A 23,549-nucleotide genomic window follows, 5' to 3' on the forward strand; every position below is an offset into this window, starting at 1 on the left:
CTCTATGCCATTTGCAACAAGTGCATAATAGTACTTCTTTTTTAGAGAGCTGCACTGACAATTTCCAGCCTGAAAAATACCATGATTTTTAGAAAATCTTATTCATTTTCCCTATTGAAGTTAGAGTTTTTTAACTAGCTTGGCTTTAGAGCAAATGACATAGGAAAACTTTTTCACTCTTCTCTGGTACCTATTCAGTATAATTTCCTTCATGGTTACTTGCTCTCCTTACTTTTAACAATTGCAATATTTTTAAAGAAAATGGACAGAATGGTGATTTTTTGTCCAAAAATCTTAATGTCCATTTTTCGAGACTTGTATGATCTATTTTCACACAAGTCAACTTTTTTAAATAAAAATGCAAGAGGAAAAGCAGATATACGCAGAAAAAATGCTCAAGAATGCGGTTGGGCACTTAAAAGTTCGAAGCAGGGAACTGAGTTTGTGTTGCTGCTGTAGGTATGGAAGCGCAGCTTCAGTGCGTAGTAGGCATGGAAAATCATATCTAAGTGCAGAGCATCAGTAGTATGGTCATCAGAAAGAATACTTGAAATCCATAATGCTATTTGTACATAAACCACGTTTTCTTTTTCACTAATGGAAACCCCTGAGGAAAAACTCTGCAATTTTATAAGATAGTTTTAAAATCCAGCATTTTTGTTGTGGTAAGACCTTGAGCTTTATTCACATGCATATGCTGGGGTGTTAAATAGATCAAAAGTATTAATGAAATGCCACTTTGCTGTGTTGCTATTACAGGCTGTTGTAACTGGTTTTGTATTAGGTGCTGCCACCCTTCCTCCTCCTCTTTCCTTCTGTGCCTCCTGCTGCATGTGTAAATGGGACCTGACCACTGGCAGCTTAAGCTCCTACAGCCTAGTGCCCACCTTCACTTTGCAATTAAGAAAAGCCATGGCTTTTCCTCTAACAGATTGCTTGTAAGTTATTACACGAACCTTTTATGAAACAGTTTTGAAAGGTCATAGTATCTTGGAAAAGTCTTTCCATTGTGAAACTACAGAAACAGATTAGCAAAGAGAAAAATGTCATCTCTCTCAGCAATGCTCCCTGTCTGCAGCAATTTCTGGGAGAAATCTGCAGTAATGCTTAGTTCATTTTGAATTAAAACATTCCTTCTACTACTGTATTTTAGTATGAACACTGTTGGGTGTAAACAATACCTGATAAAGCTATTAACTTTCCAAGGATTAACTGCTATTTTACTTGTTTGTGCGTGATTAGAGGTGTCTCAGAAGCAGAGATGTGTCTTTTCACTCTTTTGAGTTTTTTATTTTTCATTATCATTATTTTTCCTCGTATTTTTTGAGATTAAATGGAATTTCTCTATTTTTATTCATTTATTTATTTATTTATCAGGAAGAATACAAGGACATAGCATGTATAGGGTGGCCAGACTCATCTGATAAGTGTCGAGTGATTAACCCTGCTTAGCTGTCTTGATCTCTTTCTGTGATGTGATATCCCACATGGATCTTCAGCATTAGCTAAGTGTTTGATGCTGTTTTTGACAGCATTCTCTTGGAGAGGCTGGCTGCTTATGGCTGGAATGGGAATACTGTTGGCGGGTTGAGGAATGTCAGAGTTGTTGTGGACGGTGTTGGATGTGATTGGCAGCTGGCGGCAGGTGGTCTTCCATGGACTGGTTGTGTTTGAGATTGTGTTGGTAGTCTTGGTGGGGAGCAGTCTGAGTGTACGCTCGGTGGGTGTGTGACCAGTGCTGGTTGGAAAATCTGCTTGGGGTTGGAGAGCTGTTTGGAGGGATCCAGTGGGCTGGATCAGAGGGTCACAGTTGTGTGGTGTGGAGAGGGGCAGCTGTCCGGATATTTAGGCTGGGAAAGACCACAGTAATCAAATAGGGACATTGCTTTTGCAGCAATCCTCATACAAATTTCTGTTGTTTACTGTGTAGGTCATTGCAGCTGGTAGCAGAGAAGCTGAACTTTAGCTTACTTGAACAGCAGAGAAATTATTTTTCATTGTTTGTAGCATATTCCACACATGGCTCTGATACAACCCAACGGCCCATGGGACGTCATGTCTTGCAGTATATAATTTGTTATGTAGCTGACACTCTCATCCAGGCTAGGGTGTGTTGTATGCTGTGTGTGTGAATACGTACGTGATGAAAATTTATTGACCGCTGGAACATTTCTTTATTATGATCTCTGAGCCCTCACTCAGAGAATAAATAAAAGATGCACTTTTGTATGGTTTCCAGCCATTTATATTTTGGTACAGTGGCAATTTACTGGTGTGATTTGGAAATAATTTCCTTGCTTTTTGATTTCTAAGTGAAAACGTGCTTAAGTAGAGCAAGCACCAAAAGACCTTACCTTCAGGAGTGAGAAATGTATTACTGTATGTAGCTTTCCACAGAAAGGAGGTTGTGAGTGACTACGTAAGTGCAATGCACAGTAAAGCTTGTCTTGATAACCTTAAAAAAACACCATCTTTGAGAAATTATATTACCAAGTGCAAGATGTGTAGAACGCAACATTAAGTAATCCTGTCTGAATTTAGCAGCTATCACTTAAACATGTTCTGTATTTTAGGTTTTTTTAGCAGTATTGGCTTTACCTTGGATTTTTTTTCGTACCGCTTTTAAATCATAGCAATTATTGTTGATAATTTTGGTCTCAAGTGTAGGTAAATAAAATTATTTTGGTGAAAATCAGAGTGAAAAATTCTGGATTTCTTACTCATATTTAATTTGCAATGAAACTGTAATTCTATTTATGGAGACTTTCACTTGAGCATATGCCCAAGTCTGTTAATAGAACATAACGCTGTAGGAACTGTGTGTGTTCTGTTATTGAGTTGGAGCTCACGCTGCAGTACAAGCTCATAGCTGAAAGCTGCCATCTCACGTGCAGGTCAGAGCTTTCACTTGACTATGAGCAATCCTACTATTGCTTGCTTTCTTCTCTGAAGGCATTGCTAATAAACCCTTGCTTGTCATATAATTAAGTGATCGTTTGTACACCCAGCTGTATCTAAGTATTTATCAAGATTTTCCTGATGGCTCACAGCTTTTTTTTTTTTTTTAATACAGCCACAAATATAAATGCAACGATTTGTACTGTGTGGCAGTATTTAACCACTGCGGCTGGACTTGTCTATATACTTGTGAATGTGACAAAAAAAAATGAAGCTGTAATATAATTGTAAGCGGGGTTTTCTTTGTTATTTTTTTGTTCTTTTTTCCTTCTGAGGTGTGATGCCAATTAACAGCATGTTGACTTATCAGACGCTGTGAGTACAACCATCGCATTTCCCAATGTAGGATGGATGGCTGATACTTCAGAAAGTTTATAGGGTGCCACAACATCAGCTTTTATTGTATTTCAGTGTTATAACTGTCAAATGTATATTTTAAAAGGCTTCAATTTCACAAAACTGCGTTACAGAGTTTTGAAATCTGATGTGATGTTGACAAAGCAGTTATGCTTATTACTTGTCGTTGTCTTAAGGATTTCAAAAGACATTTGATAATGAAGCTAAGGAACTTAGTTTTTATTTTTATTGAAACATTGTTTAAAACACAAGTTATGTATGGCTATAATAGTTGTCATCTTAGTGTAACATTAACATTACATTTTTATATTTAAGTATCTTATTTATTCTTTATCAGCCACCTCTGTATTCCATTTTGAAAATAAAAAAAATAAATGCTTGTTTTGGCATGTTCATCCAAGTGTACAGGTAAGTGAAAATGCTACTTAAGACTCATCCAAGTCAGTCAACCACTTGATTACCATATGCTTCAGTTTCACACTGAAGTAGCAACAGTGTACGTAGGATATAGTCAAGATAGAAGTAATAGTTTGATGAGATAGCCAATTTATTTTTAAGAGAAGAAACAGAGCACCATTGTTATTTCCGGATTGCATAGCATAGTAGCAGCAATACACAGTCGGGTTCCAGAGATGCTGAGTTTTACAAGGCAGGAGGTGTACAATGAGGAGACTGTGATACATTCTGTTCCAACCCACTGCTCTTAAGAAGTTGGGAAATGAAAGCCTTAGAAGTACATCTAACTTGATCCTGTACTTGGGCAATACTTAACCAGTTAGGGGGGGTCTTATACCATGATGTTTTCAAGGCCATCAACTTTATATGCATCTGTAGTATTTGCAGCTGATAAACTGTAACTCTTATGAACAGCATTCAGTGGAAATGAGAATATTCAGAGCCCCATTTGCCAGATGGAACAAATATTTTCCTCAAGTATAAGACTGATGTTTGGCCCCTGACAGTTGGTGGGATTGGAATAGTGATCCCCAGTTTGTTGCATACCTTGGCAGCAAAGTCGTCGTCTTCAATTCTGGCACGAGCGATTAATTAACCAGGGCTGTCTGGCAGCTGGAATAAATGGTACAGACTGTTACTCAGCTGCGAAATGAGATAGCAAAGTTTGTTTTGTTATAAAAGGTGTGGAACAATATGGAAAGAAGGCAGCAGACTCCTGTCTCTGCTGGCCCTGATGACTGCTGGAGGGGAAGGAAGGGCTAATCCTGCTGGCATGAGGGTACCGATAGCGTTGTTCTGCATCGCCCTGCTTGGTAGCGTGCATCACACTAATATGTGTTAAGATCAGCTCCTGCAGGTGTTACTGCTCTGTGACTGCTTCATTGGCCTAGGTGATGAATGATCTGTATGACTTGCAAGCCAACAGTTTGGTTGCAAGTTTGAATAGGGTAGTAAGTGGGACTGGCACAAACGTCTGTTAAAATGTTAATAGAAAATGCTAGCACAAAGAAGAGAATATTGCCACCCTTGAATGCTGTTCTTAAGCTTTGAAATGAGCTCTACCAAACCTCTGCAAGAACGTGAAGATGAGTTTCTGTTCCACGTAAGGCAACGTCAGATATTTCATAATTGGATGCAAAAAAGTGCATGCAGCAGTGTCTGAATTTATGATGACCTCTTGAGTTTTTTTCTGACTAATTGACATCTTTTGATTGAATATATTGCATGGGGCAGGAAGACAAAACAAAACAAATAAAAAATATCTTCAGAGCATTTTTTCCTTGACTGGTAAATTGTGACCATTGCCACAGGATCTGAACTTGTTTTTTCCAGTCTGTTTTACAGATAGACAATTGCCAATGAGAATCCGATCTCCAAAGTACCACTGGGAAGAAAGCAAAAAGCCTTTCCCTTTTTCAGGGAAAAGGGCAAAGAGCAAGATTTGACGTAACGTCAATATTTTTAAATCTTCCTCTTACTGTAGGATTTTGGATCTGATGGGAATTCTTATAATTTATAGATTTCTTCACAAATATGCTTTCTATTCCCTGTATCCATTATGGTAAAGGTGCACTTCTCATGTATCAATTTATTAACTGAAAAGCATTTTAAAAGGCAACTTGCAGAGGAAGTCTGAGTAGAAATGTTGTGAAGGAACAGATAACTTCTGTTCCTGACATTATCACAGAATTCAAGTTACAGTTGTCAATCCTCATGAAGATACTGATTCTGATTTGAACGTATTGTTTGGGTGATGCTCAGGAACTTGGTGAGATACAGAGTCCCTGTTGCTATCGTTTATAATTAAACTGTCCATCACTTCTCTTTGTGAAACTGCTTAGTGAATAAATAATTAAAGGCCTGATTTCAGTATGCTTAGTTGAAAGAGATCGTCCTAAGAACAGACCAAATGCATTAAATGGAGTTTTTTTTTTAAGTAAGGATTCAAGATAAATAACGGTATTAGAATTCTAGTCAAAGCTAATTTGGTTTTATTAAGACAGCGGGATATTCTGGTTTATATGATTTGAAATGTATTTCTGTGGATATCTGAGGAAGTTCACTTAGGAGCAATGCCTAATATTGCCTATCAAGCCTAAACTCATTATCTTTTAAATACAGTTGGAATTTGTCTTAAAATGAATGGCTGGATAAGCGTTCCCTACTTATTCAAACATCCGAAGATGAACGCGTTGCAAATCTCATGGTTTTGTGCAGTACAGAAACTTTATAAAGCTTTGTTTTATCTAATGAGTTTATTTTATCTGCAAATGTCTATTTGAGTGAAGATGACTCTTTAGCTGTTTAAATGATGTTTAATTTAATACTTAAAAGAAGAATTGCACTTAACTGACATTTCTTTTGATAGTTTCTCCAATAACCAGAAATAATTGAGGGGAAATCCTTAAAATAATTATTATTTTGTGTGGTCCTTGTCTGTTTCAGTCAGAAACCTGCTTCTGTAAGAATTCAAATAACTCTAAATATGCACGTCCCTCACAGCATTGACAGGGAAAATTTCAGTTGATTTTCTGCCTTGAAATTAACCTTTTACTATCGCATGCGTATGTTTGTCATTTATCCCCTTTTTCTCAGGTGCAAAGAGGGCTACCAAGGAGTCCGCTGTGACCAATTTTTGCCGAAAACCGACTCAATCTTGTCAGATCCAAGTACGTCAAATGTTTTCTTACATATTTATTCTGTTCTGGAGGCTATTCTTGCCACGCGAGATGACCCTTTGCCTATTGTCGCAAAAATGTATTATGGACCTCTGTAGTTGCATGTAGGGATTTGGATTGCATTTGTTGATTGAAACAAAAGTACACATCCCCCAGTCTCTGTGCTAATAAAGCATGGTGCACTGCAGCAGAACAGGTCATTAGGAAACTCGATTCCTTACGATTTGGATTAGTGCTATCCCTGTTCAAAACCAAAATGTTCATGGTTCTGCACTTTTGACTTGAGAACGGGTGAAACTATATGATATAAAAACAGATGAGTTCAGGCTATGGAGCGCTCCCTTCAAAGAAAAGGAGTGCTTGTTGTCCAGAACCTCAGAGATAATAATATCTACACAATATCTTCTTTATTATTTATTACTTTTCCTTCAGTTTAAACAAAACTATATTTTTCATTATATGAGTGACCTTGCTCTGTGCTTACAGAATAAAGATGTGCTGCTTTCAGTTATTAATACGGAACAGAACTTTCTATCACATCTGTCAGTATGTGCTAGAATACCCGTGCGTATGTTCTGCTCCTCTGTCCCACTTTATAAATTCTACTGACTGTTACAAATACGTGAGAAAAATATTAAGATAAAATTTTTGAAAGAAAATCCATTTACTAATGAACATCATTCATATTAAGTTTTTAAGCAAAGTGACATACAGCAAAGGGTCATATCCAATGTGTCATTTTTATTCTTATTTCTAGAAACTCTAATGTATTTAAGTCTACTGCTTTTGGGGTACGCTTTAAAATGTCATTTGGATTGTTTTGTCTGTGGTTTTTGAAGAACAATGCTTGTTCTTCTAAGGTTTTTTTGTGCTTTCTCTTTATTTTCTTGTCCTTTTTTTATGTGAAAGCCTGTTGCCAAAGATACCTGTTGTTTTGTACTTCTTTGTCTTGTATAGCTCCCATTATACTTGGCTTTGTATCTGGTTTTGCTTTTCCTTTTGCTTGACCTTTAACTGTGAAGTGCAAAGTCTATAATGAATAGGCAGATATTTATCTCTGCCAAGTCTTATGTGAATGTGTAAACATAGCGGTTGTATATACTCAAGGAAAAAGGTACTTTGCATCCCAAACGTTGGGGAAAGGAAACTGAACTAGTGAAAGGATGTAGTGGTTAAAAACTGATTGTTTCTAACAATGGACTTTGGTGGTATTCTCTCAAGAGCAGGGGTGTATAGTGTTTCACTAAAATTTATATGGACAAAATATAAAGCCCAGGAAAAGACCCCTGTATTAAGATGTGCCTAACAAATCCAGAAGCCCTGCAGGATTTGCATGCTGCTGATGGTATTTTTGGTTTTTATTTGCAGCATTCTTTTAGTTGCACAAATTTGTCTTAACATGGGAGACACTCCCGTTGATGTCTGACTCTGTTTCCATAAAATCGTAAATCTATTCAGCTACCTGTTTCTGCCCAGTATGAAGCTAAAATTCTACCGAAATGCCCTTTTTTTTTTTTTTTAATTCATTAAGGTTCATATTCAGAAATACCTAATCAAGGTTCTGTAAGGACAGGAGACCTTGACTATGTAGATACGGATGCTCCTATGGGCCAATAAGTGCCCCTTGGCCAAAATAAATAAAGAAGGAAAAGGTGAATTAGATATTTTCCAAGTCAGTTTAGAAATTTACCTTGTATTTAATCCTCATTTGCATTCAAAAGAGGAAGACTTGCTGTTCAGCCCCATTTCTGTGTTCAAGCATAGTGTTGCTATGTATGCACATCTATACTTGTTCTATGCATAACTCTTGTGAAAGACAGATTTTATTCATTTTCCATTGCAGCCAGACAGTGATAACATCAGAGTTAAATCAGTCAAGTATTTCTCTCTCTTCTAGTGAGAAGAAATGAATATCACATTGAAACTTAGTTTTTGGTATCAGTAATAATTACAGTTTGTGTAATCTGAAGACTGTAAAATGTGTTTGATACTCTTTTGGCAGTCAGGTGCAACACGATCATCTCCAATAGCTCTGGTGTTGATTCACAAAAATTTAGTTTTGCAGTTGAATGTTTGTTCAGATCAGAAAGATAACTGCTAAAGAATGCTAAATGGTGAATTGAGAGGTGGCTTCAAAAAGCAGGCATTTCTTCAAACACAAGGCTCAGTACCAAAAGCTGGGCACTTGGATGAGTGCTCTTGTGTTGGGACAGCACAAAGCCAAAGCCAGCACTGGTGTCAGTCAAGTTTTATAAGCAAGCCTAGCTCATGAGTCTTGTAAGAATTACCTAGGGTTTTTTTGTAGCAAATACTTTCTGAGCTCCCGTGGTACATCTGATATTAATATTTATCTGCTCTGAAGATTGAATGTATGAAAGATTGAAGCTATATGTTTTTAACCTTTCCTTGCCTGTGACAGTGCAAGTTACATTTTTAGAACATTGATTTGTTGCTAAATGGGAATTAAGTCTGAGCCACACTCAGAAATTAACTATCAAATTAAATTTATCATTATTGTGTGTGTATATATGTATATATATATATATGCTCCAGAGCGCATTTTTGAAATAGCCCTCTAAGACAGTTATCTTGTTCTATCTTGTGGCTTCTGTCTGAAGTTGCACAGTGTGATATGGCTCTGCAGTGCTTTCCTTTCAATACCAGGCCACACGTAGCTTCTTACCTCACTTTCTGGCTCTCTTAGGCAGATCTTCACTGTACGGCACAGATCAGGTTCAATTTATATAATAGTTTATATGGATTATTGCATGCTATATTATGTGCATTTTGCCTAGTTAACGTGAACAGCTGCTGTATTTAAGATGCTGTTGTTGAGAAACCTCTTGAAACAACTGATGGTATTTCAGAGTTCACAAAGCAATTTCAGTGATTCGAAGAGGAGTACGAACCTTCTTCTAGTCGTATCTGTCACCTGCTACCCATTTTCAGGTCAAAGTTAGGATCAAACTGATAAGAAATCAGATGCAAGACGGAAAGACAGCAATCCCAAACCATGGTAAATGCAAGACCTTCTAGTGGACCTTCAGTCATAGGAGCTATCACAGATGCTATAAGTTTGCTCTTTCACTTCATTTAATTTTCTGCTATTAGCTAGTTTTTCTGAATGTAAGTGAAAAAGCAAAAAATAATTGCATTTACATATAAAAACAAAATATATTGGTTAATCTTGGAACATGTGTGAAACCTCTTTAGAGCATGGGAGTAGCAAGGAGCCTAATAAAATGAATAATATCGCCAAAAAGGGAAAAGGACTGCCTGTTGCATGACAGTGCAACTCATGCTCAGAGTCACTATCAAGAGGAGGGAAGCCATCAGTCTTCGAAACACAGAGCAATACGAGCCTACAATTATTGTTCACTCTTCCCCTCCTCATGGATGGAGGAAGGGCTAACATGAGATAGCACTCATGAGCTGAAATGAAAGGAGTATATTTGAAATATTGCTTCAGCTTTCTCCATTTGAGCTAACTCCTCTTACACGTACGGTTCATGGCAATGGTTACCACTTAGATTTTCAACATTATAAATGAAGCTTTTATATAACTTTATGTACAAGTCATTTTTCAGGCATGTGTAGTTCTGTGTTTGTCTGTAGGACTGGAAACTTCTATGCAGCCTAAATTGTACAAATACTCATGTACTATCCTTTATAGTGTTCTGGTGTAGACCTGCCTGGTCCAAGGAGTCTTGAAAGGTAAGTTGTACCTAGGCTGCAGATATTCCATTTAATTAATTTCTACATTGAGGCAAAGTGTAACCTCTGTGCATCTGTTCTTAAGTGTAGAGGAAAGCAATCAAGAAAGCAATTTGTCATATAGGCATTATTTGATGGTGGTGGATTTTTTTGTTCACCAAATTCTGTTGAACTCAATTCTCAAGTATTATATCCCTAACAGTTTCAAAGGCTACTCTGCCATGCAAAGGGAAATGTATTTCAGTTTTATAATGTGCAGTATTAATTTTATATGAGACATAATAATACTTGAGTTTTCCCATTTGACCTTAAAAGAATAAATGAAGAGGAATCCCATCCTGTCGTTTTTCAAAATAAATGGGTTATTTTCTAGAAATAGGAAAATAGGATGGAAAACTTAAAGGTTATTAAGCCATGCTTTTGCTACTGCAGACAACCTTATAATGTCGTTCCTTCTGCTGTCTAATCAGACTTCATTTTTTAACAACTTAAAACTAGTGTGAGTGGGTCACTAGAAACAGTTTTTGTTTTTCTGAGAATTTCTCAATTCTCTGAGAATTTCAAATTCCAGACAAAATTTGTTCACAGCCAGAATCTATCCTTTATGTTTTTTGTTAAAATGTGCACCCTCTTTCTATACTGAATTTTTTTTTCCATCACTTTGCACCAAAAGAATCACATTATGCTTTGGGTTTGTCTGTCTAGATTTTCTAATGTCAGAAGTCTTGTTCCTGTAGACTTAGCTTTAGCTTGTGGTCAGACAATACCCTAACCTGTGCCAAAACGACACAAATCATGTTGTTTTGGGGTTGGTTTTTTTTTTTTTTTTTTTTTTGAATCTCATCAAAGACAAACCTGCAAGCTGTATGTCTGGAGTCTGCAGGTATTTGTCCTTAGATTGCTAATTTATGTAGTAAAGGATCAAAAACCCTCTCCTGTAAGGACTCTGTGGCTATAAATAAGTTTAAAAAAAAAACAAAAAAACAACTCTAGATAGTTAAAAATGAAACTGTTTACCTAGGAACATCTTCACGGCCTCAAGACATGAACACTCCTCACTTTACTCCTCCCAAGTCCTAGTGACTTTTCTGTTTTTTATTGATAGAAATGCTTTTTTTTTTTTTTTTTTTGCCTAGCCTGGTTTAGAACTCTTGGGTCACGTCTAAATGGGAAGCTTTAGAGCTTACACGTGTGCCTATGATTTCAGCAGTATGCCAGTCCACTGCCCTGGGTAATCCCATTTGAGAAGCTTTCTGTGAGCACAGACTCAGCTTTAGGAAGAGGTTCCTTCCCAGAAGCTGTAATGGTTACGTTAGTCTTGAAGCTGTGCATTTCAGTCTGATTTTAGGTGCCTTTTTTCCCTCCAGTTTTGTATTTTTAAGATCATAGGATAATTTAATTTGAAAGAGAAGTCTGGAGTTCTCTGCAGAACTCAGGAGGTTCAGCCACCTACTTTGAGCAGATCTAGCTTTGTAGGTTCTGCTAAACTACTGCGCTGGACACCATGAAAGCAGTCTTCAAAGGAACTGTTACTAAATAGAGGACATATGTAAAATATTTAAAGAAATTCATTATCTTTTCAAGTTGCTTGGATAAAAGAAGTAAAACTTCCGAGTCTCTTACTGAAGGATTTTTTTAGAACCTGAACAATTTGTCAACTTTACATAACGTTTGTGATTTTGTCAATATTCTTCTCAAATGTTTTTCTTCCTTTTTTGATTTCTGGAAGACATAGGAGTAAATAAAATTTTAGTCTTAGAAAGCATTTGAAGGTAGGGAGGAGCAGTAAGGAGTGGAAGACGATAAGTAAGGACGATACGAGGACTGCCTTTCCAGAGGCAGATCTTTAAATACTGTGGAGGGCCACTTCTTCTAAAAGATATTAATCATTCAGCTAGTTTAATCTCAGAGGTTTTTTTTTTTTTTTTTTTAATATGTATCTATACCTGAGTTCTGTCTTAGCTTTGTCTCAAAAATAGTAATAATAAAGAAATTAAATGGAGAGTTTTTAAGGCCTTCTCCAATACTTATTCTGGAAGAGTTATTTTACTAATGCTTTTATTTTTAATCTGTTTATTAAAAATGCTTTGTGTTTTAAAAAAAATAATAATACAGAACAAGCAGCTACAGGCTAGCTTTCCTTTCTAATAGCAGTAGTTTTATGCACTTCACCAATCAAAGTGAAGAGTGACATCAACTGCATGTTCACTATAAAAATCAGTGTTACTTAGGAGTATTAAGCTTTTGCCATGACAAATAATCAAAAGGTGATATGTTTTTTTGCCTTGTAAAATCAGATTTTAAGATGTGTGGCAGCAATGACTGGGTTGAAGTCCATGGCAATGAAAGGTTTTATTAAGACCTTTTAGAACCCATCAAGTTTGCAAGACGTTTCTTTTAACAATGGTTTATTCTTTAAATTAAATAGAAAGAGAATTCCACCGGTTTAAATGCATCACAAATAACCTTAATTAGTATTGATGCATTAAAAACTGAAAGGAAGGAATTGCTGTTATAGAAATAGCAATAAAGGGGAAGAGAGACTTCAATCACTTCAGAAGTTTTAATGAATTCTTCCATAGACAAGAATAGATGCATCATATTGTAATGCAGGCTGGGGAACCTGAAACCTGACGAAGGTGAATTCAGAAAGAGGAGACATCCCTGGGAAAGCAGGGACACGCCTCTCCACCTCTTTGGTCAAATGAGGGTAGAGGTCTCAGTGTACATGCTGTAGAAGAAGGATTTTTTGATTGAAGTTCTGTTGACAGTGTAAAATTTTCTTGTGTACAAATAGTATCAGTTTTCTGGGTTTTTTTTTCTTGTTGTTTTTCATTTATTTTTTGTTTTGAAGTAGGAATGTAAGCTTTATTCTACAGAAAAGACCGAAATGCTCAAGATAGAGGTGCAAGATTGACTCAGCATTAGTAAAATAATTTCCCATTAATTGATGGAAGCACAAAGACGTTCTTTGTCAGAGCACATCAAAAAGTTAAAGCCCAAAAGAGATTAAGTGAGATCACAAGTTTGCTGCTGTTTCAGTGAGCACAAAATGCGTGCTCAAAACCATGATCAGTTTTGAGAATGTAATTTTCATACTGTCTCAAAACCCAAATTAAAATGCATAAGAAACAGCTAGGATTAATATTCGTTTCTACAGATGTACAAACAGTGGTATGCAGAATGTGCAGTAGGAATGTTTTTTAGTGATTTTTCTATCGCTACTACAGAATAGATTTTAAAAATATGTTTTTTATGTTCTTCCCCTGGATGTTTTGTCTGAAAAGATTCGAGGGGGTTACATTGGCTTTCAGTTTCGTAATTTAGTTTTAGAAGAGTTGTCAGCCATTGCTAAATTTATAGCTTTGTTGAATAATATAAAAATAAGAAATCGCACTGGTTTGTTTGGTAAAGTAGAAAAAATGTCTGAATTTGACTAGAATCCTTTTATTAGTTTTAAAGGATCATCAGTTTTTCATTCTCTGTTCATCTCTCTTCTTGGAAGGCAAGAACGTATTAGCATCTGATTCCTCAAAACTATTTTCAAAAACTTTCTTTTAAAGTAGTTGTAGTTAAACTATGATTATTTTTGGCATGCCTTTTACACCATAGGTGTTCTGTTCTTAACTTGTAAAGACTTCATGTCAGTAGAAATCTCTGGAGAAGTGATGGTATCAGGTAGATGAAATATAATTGACAGTGCGAAAAAAAACCTCAGAATTCTTTTCCTACTACTGGTAGTAGTTTCCTAATAGTAATTTCCTACTATTACTTCAAAAAACTGCTTCTATGTGACATGATGATAATGAAATAGAAAACTTCTATTATTTGATCTCAGAGTAAATCCCAAATTGAGATACTGAGCATTGCAAGTCCGAGTCCACAAGACGTTTTAATCAATGGATTACCCTGTATGACACAGATTATAGAAATCAAGAAGGAAATTACAGGCGCCCCATATAGAGAAACTTAAAGGCTGCCTTTCCCAAGTTACATTCATCTGTGATATTTGGAACTTGCATCTAGTTAAAGAATTTCTAGGTCTTTGTAGTGCTTTTCACATGTGTATTTTAAGGAAATTTACCATGTGATGGCAGCAACGGTAGATTATGGCTTGTTATACAACAGTCCTAGCAGATGGCTGTGAATAGAGGTTACGTTCTTATATAAAGGACAGAGCTGTGAATCGTGCTCTCCCACTGGCGAGCCTGCTCCTCCGCGAGCGCTGGGTTCATCTTGGTGCGTGGAGGAGAAGGCGGCGCGGCACATTCACTAAACAAGCACCTTCTGAAGTGACAAGACTCCAAGCCGTCAGCTTCTCCTGCCTGCTGTTCTTACAAACATGTTACGGTTGCTTAAATCAGCTCTTGGCTGTCCCATGTCTGAAGAACTGTAAGTATATATAGCATGAAGTACGTGTTCTGGGATGTTCTAAGCCATCCTATTTAGCCCATTGGTCTGAGCAGGTAGCTTTTCTGACTTGCACGCTCTTCATACCAACAAGGTGTTCCTTTCAGTGTTGATCTCTTATCATCTCAAACAGACATCTCTGATTTTCCCTGTATGCACAGGGCAATCAATAGGTTAGCCTGTCAAATCACTTTTGCAGGCCTTGTAAGGCAAAAATTCAGCAGTGCAGCAACCGTAGCTCTTTGCTTAGGGAGAGAAGTATGAACAAAGGCGGTTTATTGTGAGATGGCACACAGGATTATTGCATAAAATGTGTCAGTGATTTAAACAAAAAGCATTCATTTCCTTTTGTGAATTAGCTACTTGTCTGTCCAAATAGCTTTTTGCCATTTCACTTTATTTCATTACTTTAGTCATGTTTCTGATGTTAAATCTTCAGGTTCGATTGAGATGGTATAGATTGCATAAAGATGTCCTCTTGCAGAAGATAGTAAGAACTCATGGAGAACAGAGGTGTTTTTCTCACTGACAACTACTCACATGCCTTTGAATACTCCCATTTGTATAAAATCTAACTTTGAGTGTTCTGACTTTCCCTATTAGTGGTTCTGTGTTAAAGGGATTCTAGAAAAGAAAGCAACAGTGAGTGTGCAGATAAATCACAAAGTTGTGGGATGGCTGACACACTGGCCCGACTACTGGTTTAGTTGTATTGCATAGGTGTAAGTAATAAGTGTCAGGAAGGTGAGATCTACCCTGATTCTTACAGGCTGTACCGTCCAACACATGCTTATCACCTCGAGATTAAAAGCGTTAAGGGGCTCGTATCTAAGAACTTAAGCATCTCAAAGCACTTGGGTTGAGTTTCCAGATAAACTTCCCAAACCAAAACGTATCTTGTAAGAGTCTTCATGCTCCTAACCAAACTTCACTATTTGCATTACATCTGTACTCTGCTGCGAAGGTGTTCATTAAGGCAATTATTGTTGTTACGTTAGACTTTGCACTTCAGTTGAAGCTTCTATCAGCATTCAGACAGCTTATTTGAACAATCTCAGCTCATTAAAGAAAACTTGGAGTAAGTGTATCATGCAATATTAATGCAGTAAGTGCTCTGCCTTGCTGTGAATACTTGATGCTTTGGGGGTAGAGTGTATATATGTCTCTTTCCAGCATGATGGTAATCTTGCTGAGTACATTAGGGGTCAACATTATTATGAGTTTGATTACCCCATTTAGGTAGTTATCTTTCTTTTATGAAGAAAGATATTTCTCAGCTTCATAAAGGCATTTTCAGGCTCATTTTCTGAGGCCTTCCGTAGCAATCATTTTTGACAACAAAGGACAGACAACAGCTGTTCTGGGTACAGTTTTACTGTGCAAAACCAGAAGTTTATGAAACTATTTTTCCATGGATCAGAAAGATCAAGAAGGTAAAAATCTCAGTCTCACTACAGCCGCTAAATGTTTTATTAATTAGTCCTTTGAGGTTCCATCATCTTATCCTGACTTCCATGTGTGACTACTCTTATGCTATAGATTTTTTTCTATTGATCATTAAGGGCTTGAAATTGTCAACCATGAAGATGTGTTCCTACAATCATTTTCAGTGGTAATCTCGATCATGAAAACGATTTCTTAAAGACAAGAAAAGATCCGTATTGTCCCCAGAGGGAAGCAAAGAGCAGATTACAAAAGGCAGCTCTTGGTGGGCTGCTTGGAATGGGGGATTTGTTTCCTTCCAACCTCTTCCCAGAGCTCTGGGAAGCTTACAGGCTTGTGAGTCTGCTCTCCGTGCGAATGCCTGTTTGCTGTGGGGAAAAAAGGAGTCTGATTGTTTGCTGCCGTCATCAGTCACATAAAGAGGCCTGGCAAACAAAGTTTTTCTTGTTACTTCCATAAGCAGCCTGAATATCACCTTTGACATTCTAGCTCTGAATGGTCTTGCACTGAACCAGTGACCAACTGAACATAGTAGCTGAACTCTACATGCTGTTGTTCATTTGATTGTTGTATCGTAGTTCTGACCATTGTTCTTGTTTCCCTCTCCTTCCCCTTCTTACTCCTGTTTGGCATCTCAATTGGGTTATCATCAAAAAGAGAAGATTTCATGTCCAAGAAGTTCTGTTGTTTAAGAATGTTCTCTCTTTCTTGTCCCATTTGTTTTATTTTTTTTATTGTCTAGCTTCTTCATTTTTATTCTTTCCTCTTACCTCTCCTTATGACATATCTATTTTACATCCTTCCCAGATTAAGGGGCTTTTTCTCTTCAGCATCTGAATTACATTTGTTAGGTATTCTTTGCTCTCCAGTAATTTCTGCCTCTACTCAGCATTTGCCCCATGCCTGTGCTGTGATTCTTCCTACATGGCCCCTGCCAGCGGCCTGCTCTCCCCTCTGAGAGACCAAGGTTTGGCTTTCACGGTTTGTTCCATCCCAATCTTTCAGGTGAATGTCAAGGTCGCAAACTGCTTCTCATGTGCAGTCTGCTCCACCTCATTTTGCCTTCTCTTTCTTCCTTGTATGTCCTTTTTATTTTTGCCATGTCGTGGAATTTAAAATACATAATTTCCAGCTTTGTGTCCCAAATGTTCTCTGCACTTTTACGCTGAACATACGCCCGTATTCCATTTTCTTATTTAGGGAGCTGACTCCAGTTATCTCTGAAGATACAGAAAGAGGTTAATACCTGACGCTTATCAGGAGAAAATATCCACTGCGTGGGTTGTTTGTGAAAGGCAATGTCTAAATTTAACCTGTTTTGGTTTTTTATTTGTTTTTGTTTTTAGTTTTTCTTTATGCTTTTATTTATTTATTTAATAAAATAGAGTTTTATCTGAAGAAAGATTGCATTTGCAGTATTGAGGCTTTTTCCGTGCCTCAACGGTACTTTTACAGGGAAAGCTTTTTCAAGCTTAGGGAAAAAAAGTTCTGGTTTTGTACAGAAAAGGGCGTCCCAAGTTAGGAGAGAATGGCATATTTACCTGTTAAGGGCAAAACTGATGTTCAAATCCTTGCTCCATATGACCCGATTTTCCTCTCTTCTGGATGAATGCTTAAATCACACCACAGAGATCTGAGTGGGTCAATGTCTTGTTTTGTTTCCTTTTCTGGAAGAAAAAGGTTAAGCTTTTTTTATGGTTTCTCGACTGTTTCTAGTGATGAACTGTTAAACCTAAAATCTGTGATATGTTTAAACACGTATTTTTATAGTACGATCCTACCCTAGAGATGGCACAAGATGATTTTGCCTTAATGCACTGAAAAGATATGAAACACATTTGAAGCATCTGAATGAATTGTGTTTAATTGAAAAAATTATTTGCTTTACCTCAGAAAGTTTGCAATTTCCTTGATAGATGATGTGCCAAATTTTATTCCCTTGACTTAGTAAGTCCTTCTAAAAAGATGTTTGCTATGCAGCAGAGCAGCTCTAGCGTATTAATCTGTCTGCTGCTGCTGGCAGAGAAGTTCCTTCCAAGTGACTCTGGCTGCATCTGAACCACAGCCCAGGCATGGAGCGGATAGTGGCATTTTTAGGGCGCTCCTGTGGATGTGGAGATTAACAGTAACGAATACATATATGTATGTTATTAACTTTGGGTTTTATATGTTTTTGTTAATGTGAAGGCTTGAAGTATTCCAGTCTGGTTTGGTTCCTGTTGGAAGTTTATCTTCTATTAATGTCATATTAATTCGCTGTCTCTATGAGTTAACCCCCGAAGTTATAAGCAACCATTTTTGGTTAGTTTTAGTTCAGTAAACAAAGGCTTAAATGCTTTAAAAGCTTTAAGATATTTTTTCCTTATTCTAGATGCTTCCTAGAAATGATGACTTGCTTCAGAAGAAAGCTGTGAAACTTAAGTTGTATATATTGATGTCTGAACAACTCCATACGAAAAAGCTACATACCAGTGCAATATTACCATTGTCAGAAAACAGTGTGTATTTTCTAGCCATTGGAACGCAAGCCAGATAAACTGTTTAAATCTGTGATAGTAGTACTGAATATCTTAAGACGCAAGGTGGTAGGAATATGTGATTGATTATGTATTTAAGGCAAAGTTAATCAGCTGTTTTTGTTTTTCATTTTGTGGTCAGAATATGCCATTTAGCATGATCTAGAATTTTGCATATTATGAATCCGCGTGTTCCATTCCATAGTAATCTTGTAAATGTTGCTGGAAGACTTAAAAACAGATGGCAGGTTAAATTACTTTTTTGTTCAGGTTGAGTCTGCTTAGAAAGTTTCTGCAATTGATGGTGGGGGGTTATAGTGCAATCGTCTGTGATAACTGCCTGCTGGTGTTATGAACAGAAGTCAGGTCCCCATTGTTGCATTGAGGCAGGCCTCCTACCATTCCTTTCTAATGTGGAACTCGATTGGTTTGGCAAATAAAAATGGTCTTGAAGCTTAGTGATGGAAGTAGTTATCCGCAGCTGCTCTCAGCCTCAGATTTTACGTGGGTCGAGGTTGGCTGGCTGGCTGAATGGGCTTGGTAAGGTGACAGTCTGGGACCAGGCTTCTAGTCTTTGTGTATCTGATGCTGTTCTGATCTGTACACAATCTACTTACACTGACAGATCACTGCGTTCTTGTTCTTCTGAAGTAGGGAGGATTTAAGCTGTTAAGTAGGAACATTTGGCGGAGGGTGACCTTAGCAGTTTACTTTAAAAGGAAGAATTTAAATCCTTGAACTCAGAGCCACAAAGGCGCCCATGTAGGTTTGTAAGAAAAGATGAGGCCTGCTCCAAAAGTAGTGCCTTCTATTTCATTAAATTGGTCCATGGTACCAGAGGTGGATGTTGGCAGTATGAGAGTAGAGGCTGAACCTTCCCATCACCCTTCTGTTCCGTTTTGTTTCTGTTTGACAGGTGGCAGCAGAGGGACAGTCTGATGGAATGGCGTCTGACATACAAGTGCATATGATGCAAAGGTGTGGAATAGAATTCTTCCATACAGAAAAAACAAAACCCACTGATGTGCACTGAAACACGCTTAAGGTTTATAGGGACCAAACAGTGGGTATGAGCACAGTGAGGCAGTGGGTGGTGCATTTCAGCAGTGGTGAAAGCAGTGTTGAAGGCAAGCCACTTTCCCATTGGCCATGCAAATTTGTACAAGTCCAGTATGCATGCTTTATTTCATCACTGGTAAAAATACATAGCCAGTGGTGGTGACTATGTGGAGAAAATCTTTTGTACCTGAAAAGTGAAGTTATTAAATAGCTTTATTATGATCTTTGTATCTTTCGTTTTTTTCTTGCAAATAAGTGGAAGCATTACTTTCAGAATGACCAACATAAGAACTTGTTACTGATCATACATGTCAAGTCGTTTCTGTTATAAAAGGACTGTCAAAAATGGGATAAGGCTAACATAAGGAGAAGTCCATCTGTATTATAGCTTATAGTCTAATGCAGCAGTGTAAACTGACTTTCACATGGTCAGACATAAGCTGGAAGTACATGGTATAGCCCTACTGGTACCTGTCAGCTCTACTGGTATGTCCTGTCAGACCTTGATTGCTCAGTTTATTCTCTGTTCAAACTAAACAAGGAAATAACTGTTTATTGAATAGACAGCAGAGACAGTATGACAGACAGCAAGCTAGTAAATGAGCAGTGACAGATATTCTCTGAAAAATCAACTTTTTTTTTCACATGGTACGTTTCCATTGAGGGTAAATAAAATTAGCCAAGCAGACCTAGTATGAGTCTCATCCATGGTTTGTTCCTTATAGCTTTGAAATATGCAGTCATCAGTAATTCAGGTTGAATATCTGTAAAGCTGAGCATAGCAGGACTTGTGTGGTACTATAACAATAATCTGTATTCTGTATTCAGGATGTATTCCTTAAAGTAAAAAGGGAATGCCACGTGAAAAAAAAAGAAAAACCATTAGCGGACAACACATGTTACAGCATTGCACAAGTAGGACAACTTTCAGCTCCTGAACCCTGTGTATAAGCTAATATTTGCTACTGAATTTGTTTTAATAGAAAGCTGTTTATCTGCTCTTAACTAAAAAAATAGAATTTATGGCATGTTCACAACGATTGATAGCTGCCATTTCTTTGACTAAGTGATGATGTTACTGTGCAGATTTCTAAGCAGAGAAACGGGTTGGGCCCAGTTGAGATGACAAGGACTCTGACAAGTTCTCAACTACTTCTAAGTTCCCTTTGTATTTAATGGAGGAGATGTAATCTCCTACTTCACCAGAGGTTAATTAGCATATGGTAAAATAGTTTAAAAAAATTCTCATAATGTGACATGTAGAGGCTCTTTTTATTAAGAAGCATTGACAGATCAGACCGAGGCTGACTCAAAGTTATAGCTGCTCTCTGTCTGGCTGCTTCATGCTGGAGGGAAATTTTTCAGTATCAACTGAGGCAGATTTGCACCAGGAACAGGGACACGGACCCTTCTGGATGGGGAAAAACCTCAAGTCCAGAGATGCATAGCATAGCTGGCAGCATCATGACCTTGACTGCAGAATTTAGCACATAAAATGGTAAAAACTTCAGTACTTTTTTCCTTTTTCACCTCTTAACTGTTGCCACAAGTGGAAACAAAGAAAAGGGGAAGAAAAAAAAAAAAGGAAAAAAAATTAAAAAAGATCTTTACTCTGCTCGAGATAGACCTTGCTTCAATTTTAATTTAAGATACATTTAAGATACTTCAGGTATGTCTCAATTCTAAATTGAATGACCCAGTAACAACAACCTGCTTCTTGGGTCATTAATGCTCATTAATGTACTTCTGAAATTAAAGGGTTTCCTTTTCTTTACCCTTTCTTAGTAGCTAACTACTCTCATTCTTGTGTAGTACTTGGTATCCCGATATTCTGGTAATCCTCCCCAGGGCTGTCAAGATTATAGAATCATTTTCTTTGGAAAAGATCCGTAAGTTCTTCAGATCAAACCATGATTAAGGTCAGACAATGTGGATGAGATTTACGCACATAATTCTAGTTAGTGGCTGGTCTTTTGTGTTTGTTTTGTTTGTTGTTGCTGTTTTAAATATATTGTCAAATCCTTTGTTGTACAAGCTGAGAGACTTGCTGAAATTAATTCCTAATGAGCTTTTGCATATCCAAAATAAGAAAACTAAAAAGAATGCTGCGTCTTACAACTTCCTAATTGAGTTTGTCCTGGAAGTGAGAATAATTTAAGCCTCGACGTGAGAATTAGTGCAATGTGAAGAGGTCTGCAGGTATAGGAAGAGGCTTGATCTTCCCTTCTTTTCAGTCTTGGATCAAGTGGTTCAGAACAGCTGGGCTACGGAACGTCTTCCGTCTTGATCTTTCAGATCAAGTATAGAAGTGTTGACATAAGGAAAAATGTTGAAATAGGTACAGCTTGTGCTTACAATGTGCGTTGCTTTGGATAACTCTGTTTTTCATCCGCTGTCAAGTTGCCTGCTAGAGCTGCAGTCCTTACCACAGCTTCATTAGAATTACTCCAAGGATTCTCTAGTTGGATTAGTCTGTAGATCATCTGCACATTTTTCACTGGAGCAACTTGTGTGTTTTACATCTTAGCATAAACAGATCAGCTTTGGGGAGAAAATCAAATTTGGATAATTAGAGATCTTTTGCTTAATATCTTAATGCTGAAAACCATTTGAAGTTGATTGGCAAAAGAGAATTTGAATAAGCTTTTAATGAGTGGTAGGAAGTGCACATAGAAAATTTATGGTACGTGCCTTCTGTGCCATCTGCTATGGGTTTTTGCTGCTTCTTCATAGTTAGTTTCTCATTACAATACAGTGCTATCCTTAAACCAAACTTTAGGAGGAAAAATATGAAAATAATTCATGCTAGAATATCCTTCAGTTCCTACAGATATTAAAGCAGACAAGTAGTTTGGTGAACAGGATGGCAGATGGTCTGTGTCTAAGCGGAAGAAAGAGCAGCAGCAAAGGAAATAATATTGCCAAGTGTGATAGTGAAGTTGAAAAAGCAGTAAAACATACCTAGGTGTTACCTAAGAGAGAGCTCAGGAGCAGAAAAGTAGGAAAATAAGAGACAGTCATCGCGAATTCCTGCTCTAAGTATATCTCTTTTTATTCTTTATGCAAGTACCCTTACCAGAAGATTATAATATATGGAGTAGGTGTGGATAAATATTTGAGGAGGAGAAGCTTGGCTCGGAAGAGATGAAAACAAATCAAGGGGAATACCAGATAAGTGCTAAATTTTAAACTGAGTTTTGTGGGATTTAATTTCAGTTTACGAGAGCTCAGGGTAGGGGTGGAAGGGCAGGAGGAGAGGATGGGAAGCCACTTTGAGAGCGATGGATGTGAGCAGGTGCAGGTTCAGCCCTGCTGCTGATGCTGTCCTGCACTCAGTTCTGGGTCCTGGGTCAGACTTGCAAAGGCAGGATTCTGGTTTTCTATCAAAGTGTCTTTGATAGAAGAGAGGCTTAAATTGCTGGCCGTAGAAGGATAGAAGAGAAAGGAAAATTAGATGCATCTGCTTTGATCAACGCGGGATGAACGTTGTTCCCTGTGTTTTGACCATAGGGTGCCTAAATAACCGTCTACATGTCTGTGGTGTGTATTTAGTTCAAAATGCTTTTCCCCAAGAATCGTTTATGAGAGGCTTTTGATATGGGTTTACAAAGATGAATACGGTCCAGAGTTCTTCTCTAGGCCATTATTTTTTAATTCGGTAGTTTTGATTGATAAGGACTGAAAAAGAACAGCATAAAGTTGTCAAGTTCAAATAGGGAATGCTGTGGTTCTTTTTTTTGGTCTCTTATTCATGAAAAAGGCGTACATGGAATTTGTATTGTTGTCATTTGTACAGACTGGTATTTACAACAGAGAAAGATGCAAAAAAACGCATTGTCACAATAAGTGATGTGACTGGGAAGAAAGCAGCCTGTACTCAGAACAACAATTGATGTGTAGATAAGATGCAGTTGTTTTGTGAGCGAAGCGGGATGTGTGCAGAACCTGACATTGCCAC

The 23,549-nt window shown here is 37.4% G+C and overlaps 1 protein-coding gene across 3 annotated transcripts in view; it reads left to right on the top strand.

Moving 5' to 3' along the window:
* Positions 1–23,549, top strand: part of NRG3 (neuregulin 3) — a 360,960-nt gene that overhangs the window by 250,426 nt on the left and 86,985 nt on the right. For all 3 annotated transcript variants that reach the window (XM_031602565.2, XM_090144756.1, XM_090144757.1), the window contains exon 3: positions 6,367–6,440. In XM_031602565.2, the coding sequence (XP_031458425.2) occupies positions 6,367–6,440 (74 nt within the window). The remainder of the gene's footprint in view (positions 1–6,366; positions 6,441–23,549) is intronic.

This window comes from Phasianus colchicus, chromosome 8, assembly GCF_987193195.1.
Source record: "Phasianus colchicus chromosome 8, bPhaCol1.hap1.1, whole genome shotgun sequence".
Classification (NCBI taxonomy): Eukaryota; Metazoa; Chordata; class Aves; order Galliformes; family Phasianidae; genus Phasianus; species Phasianus colchicus.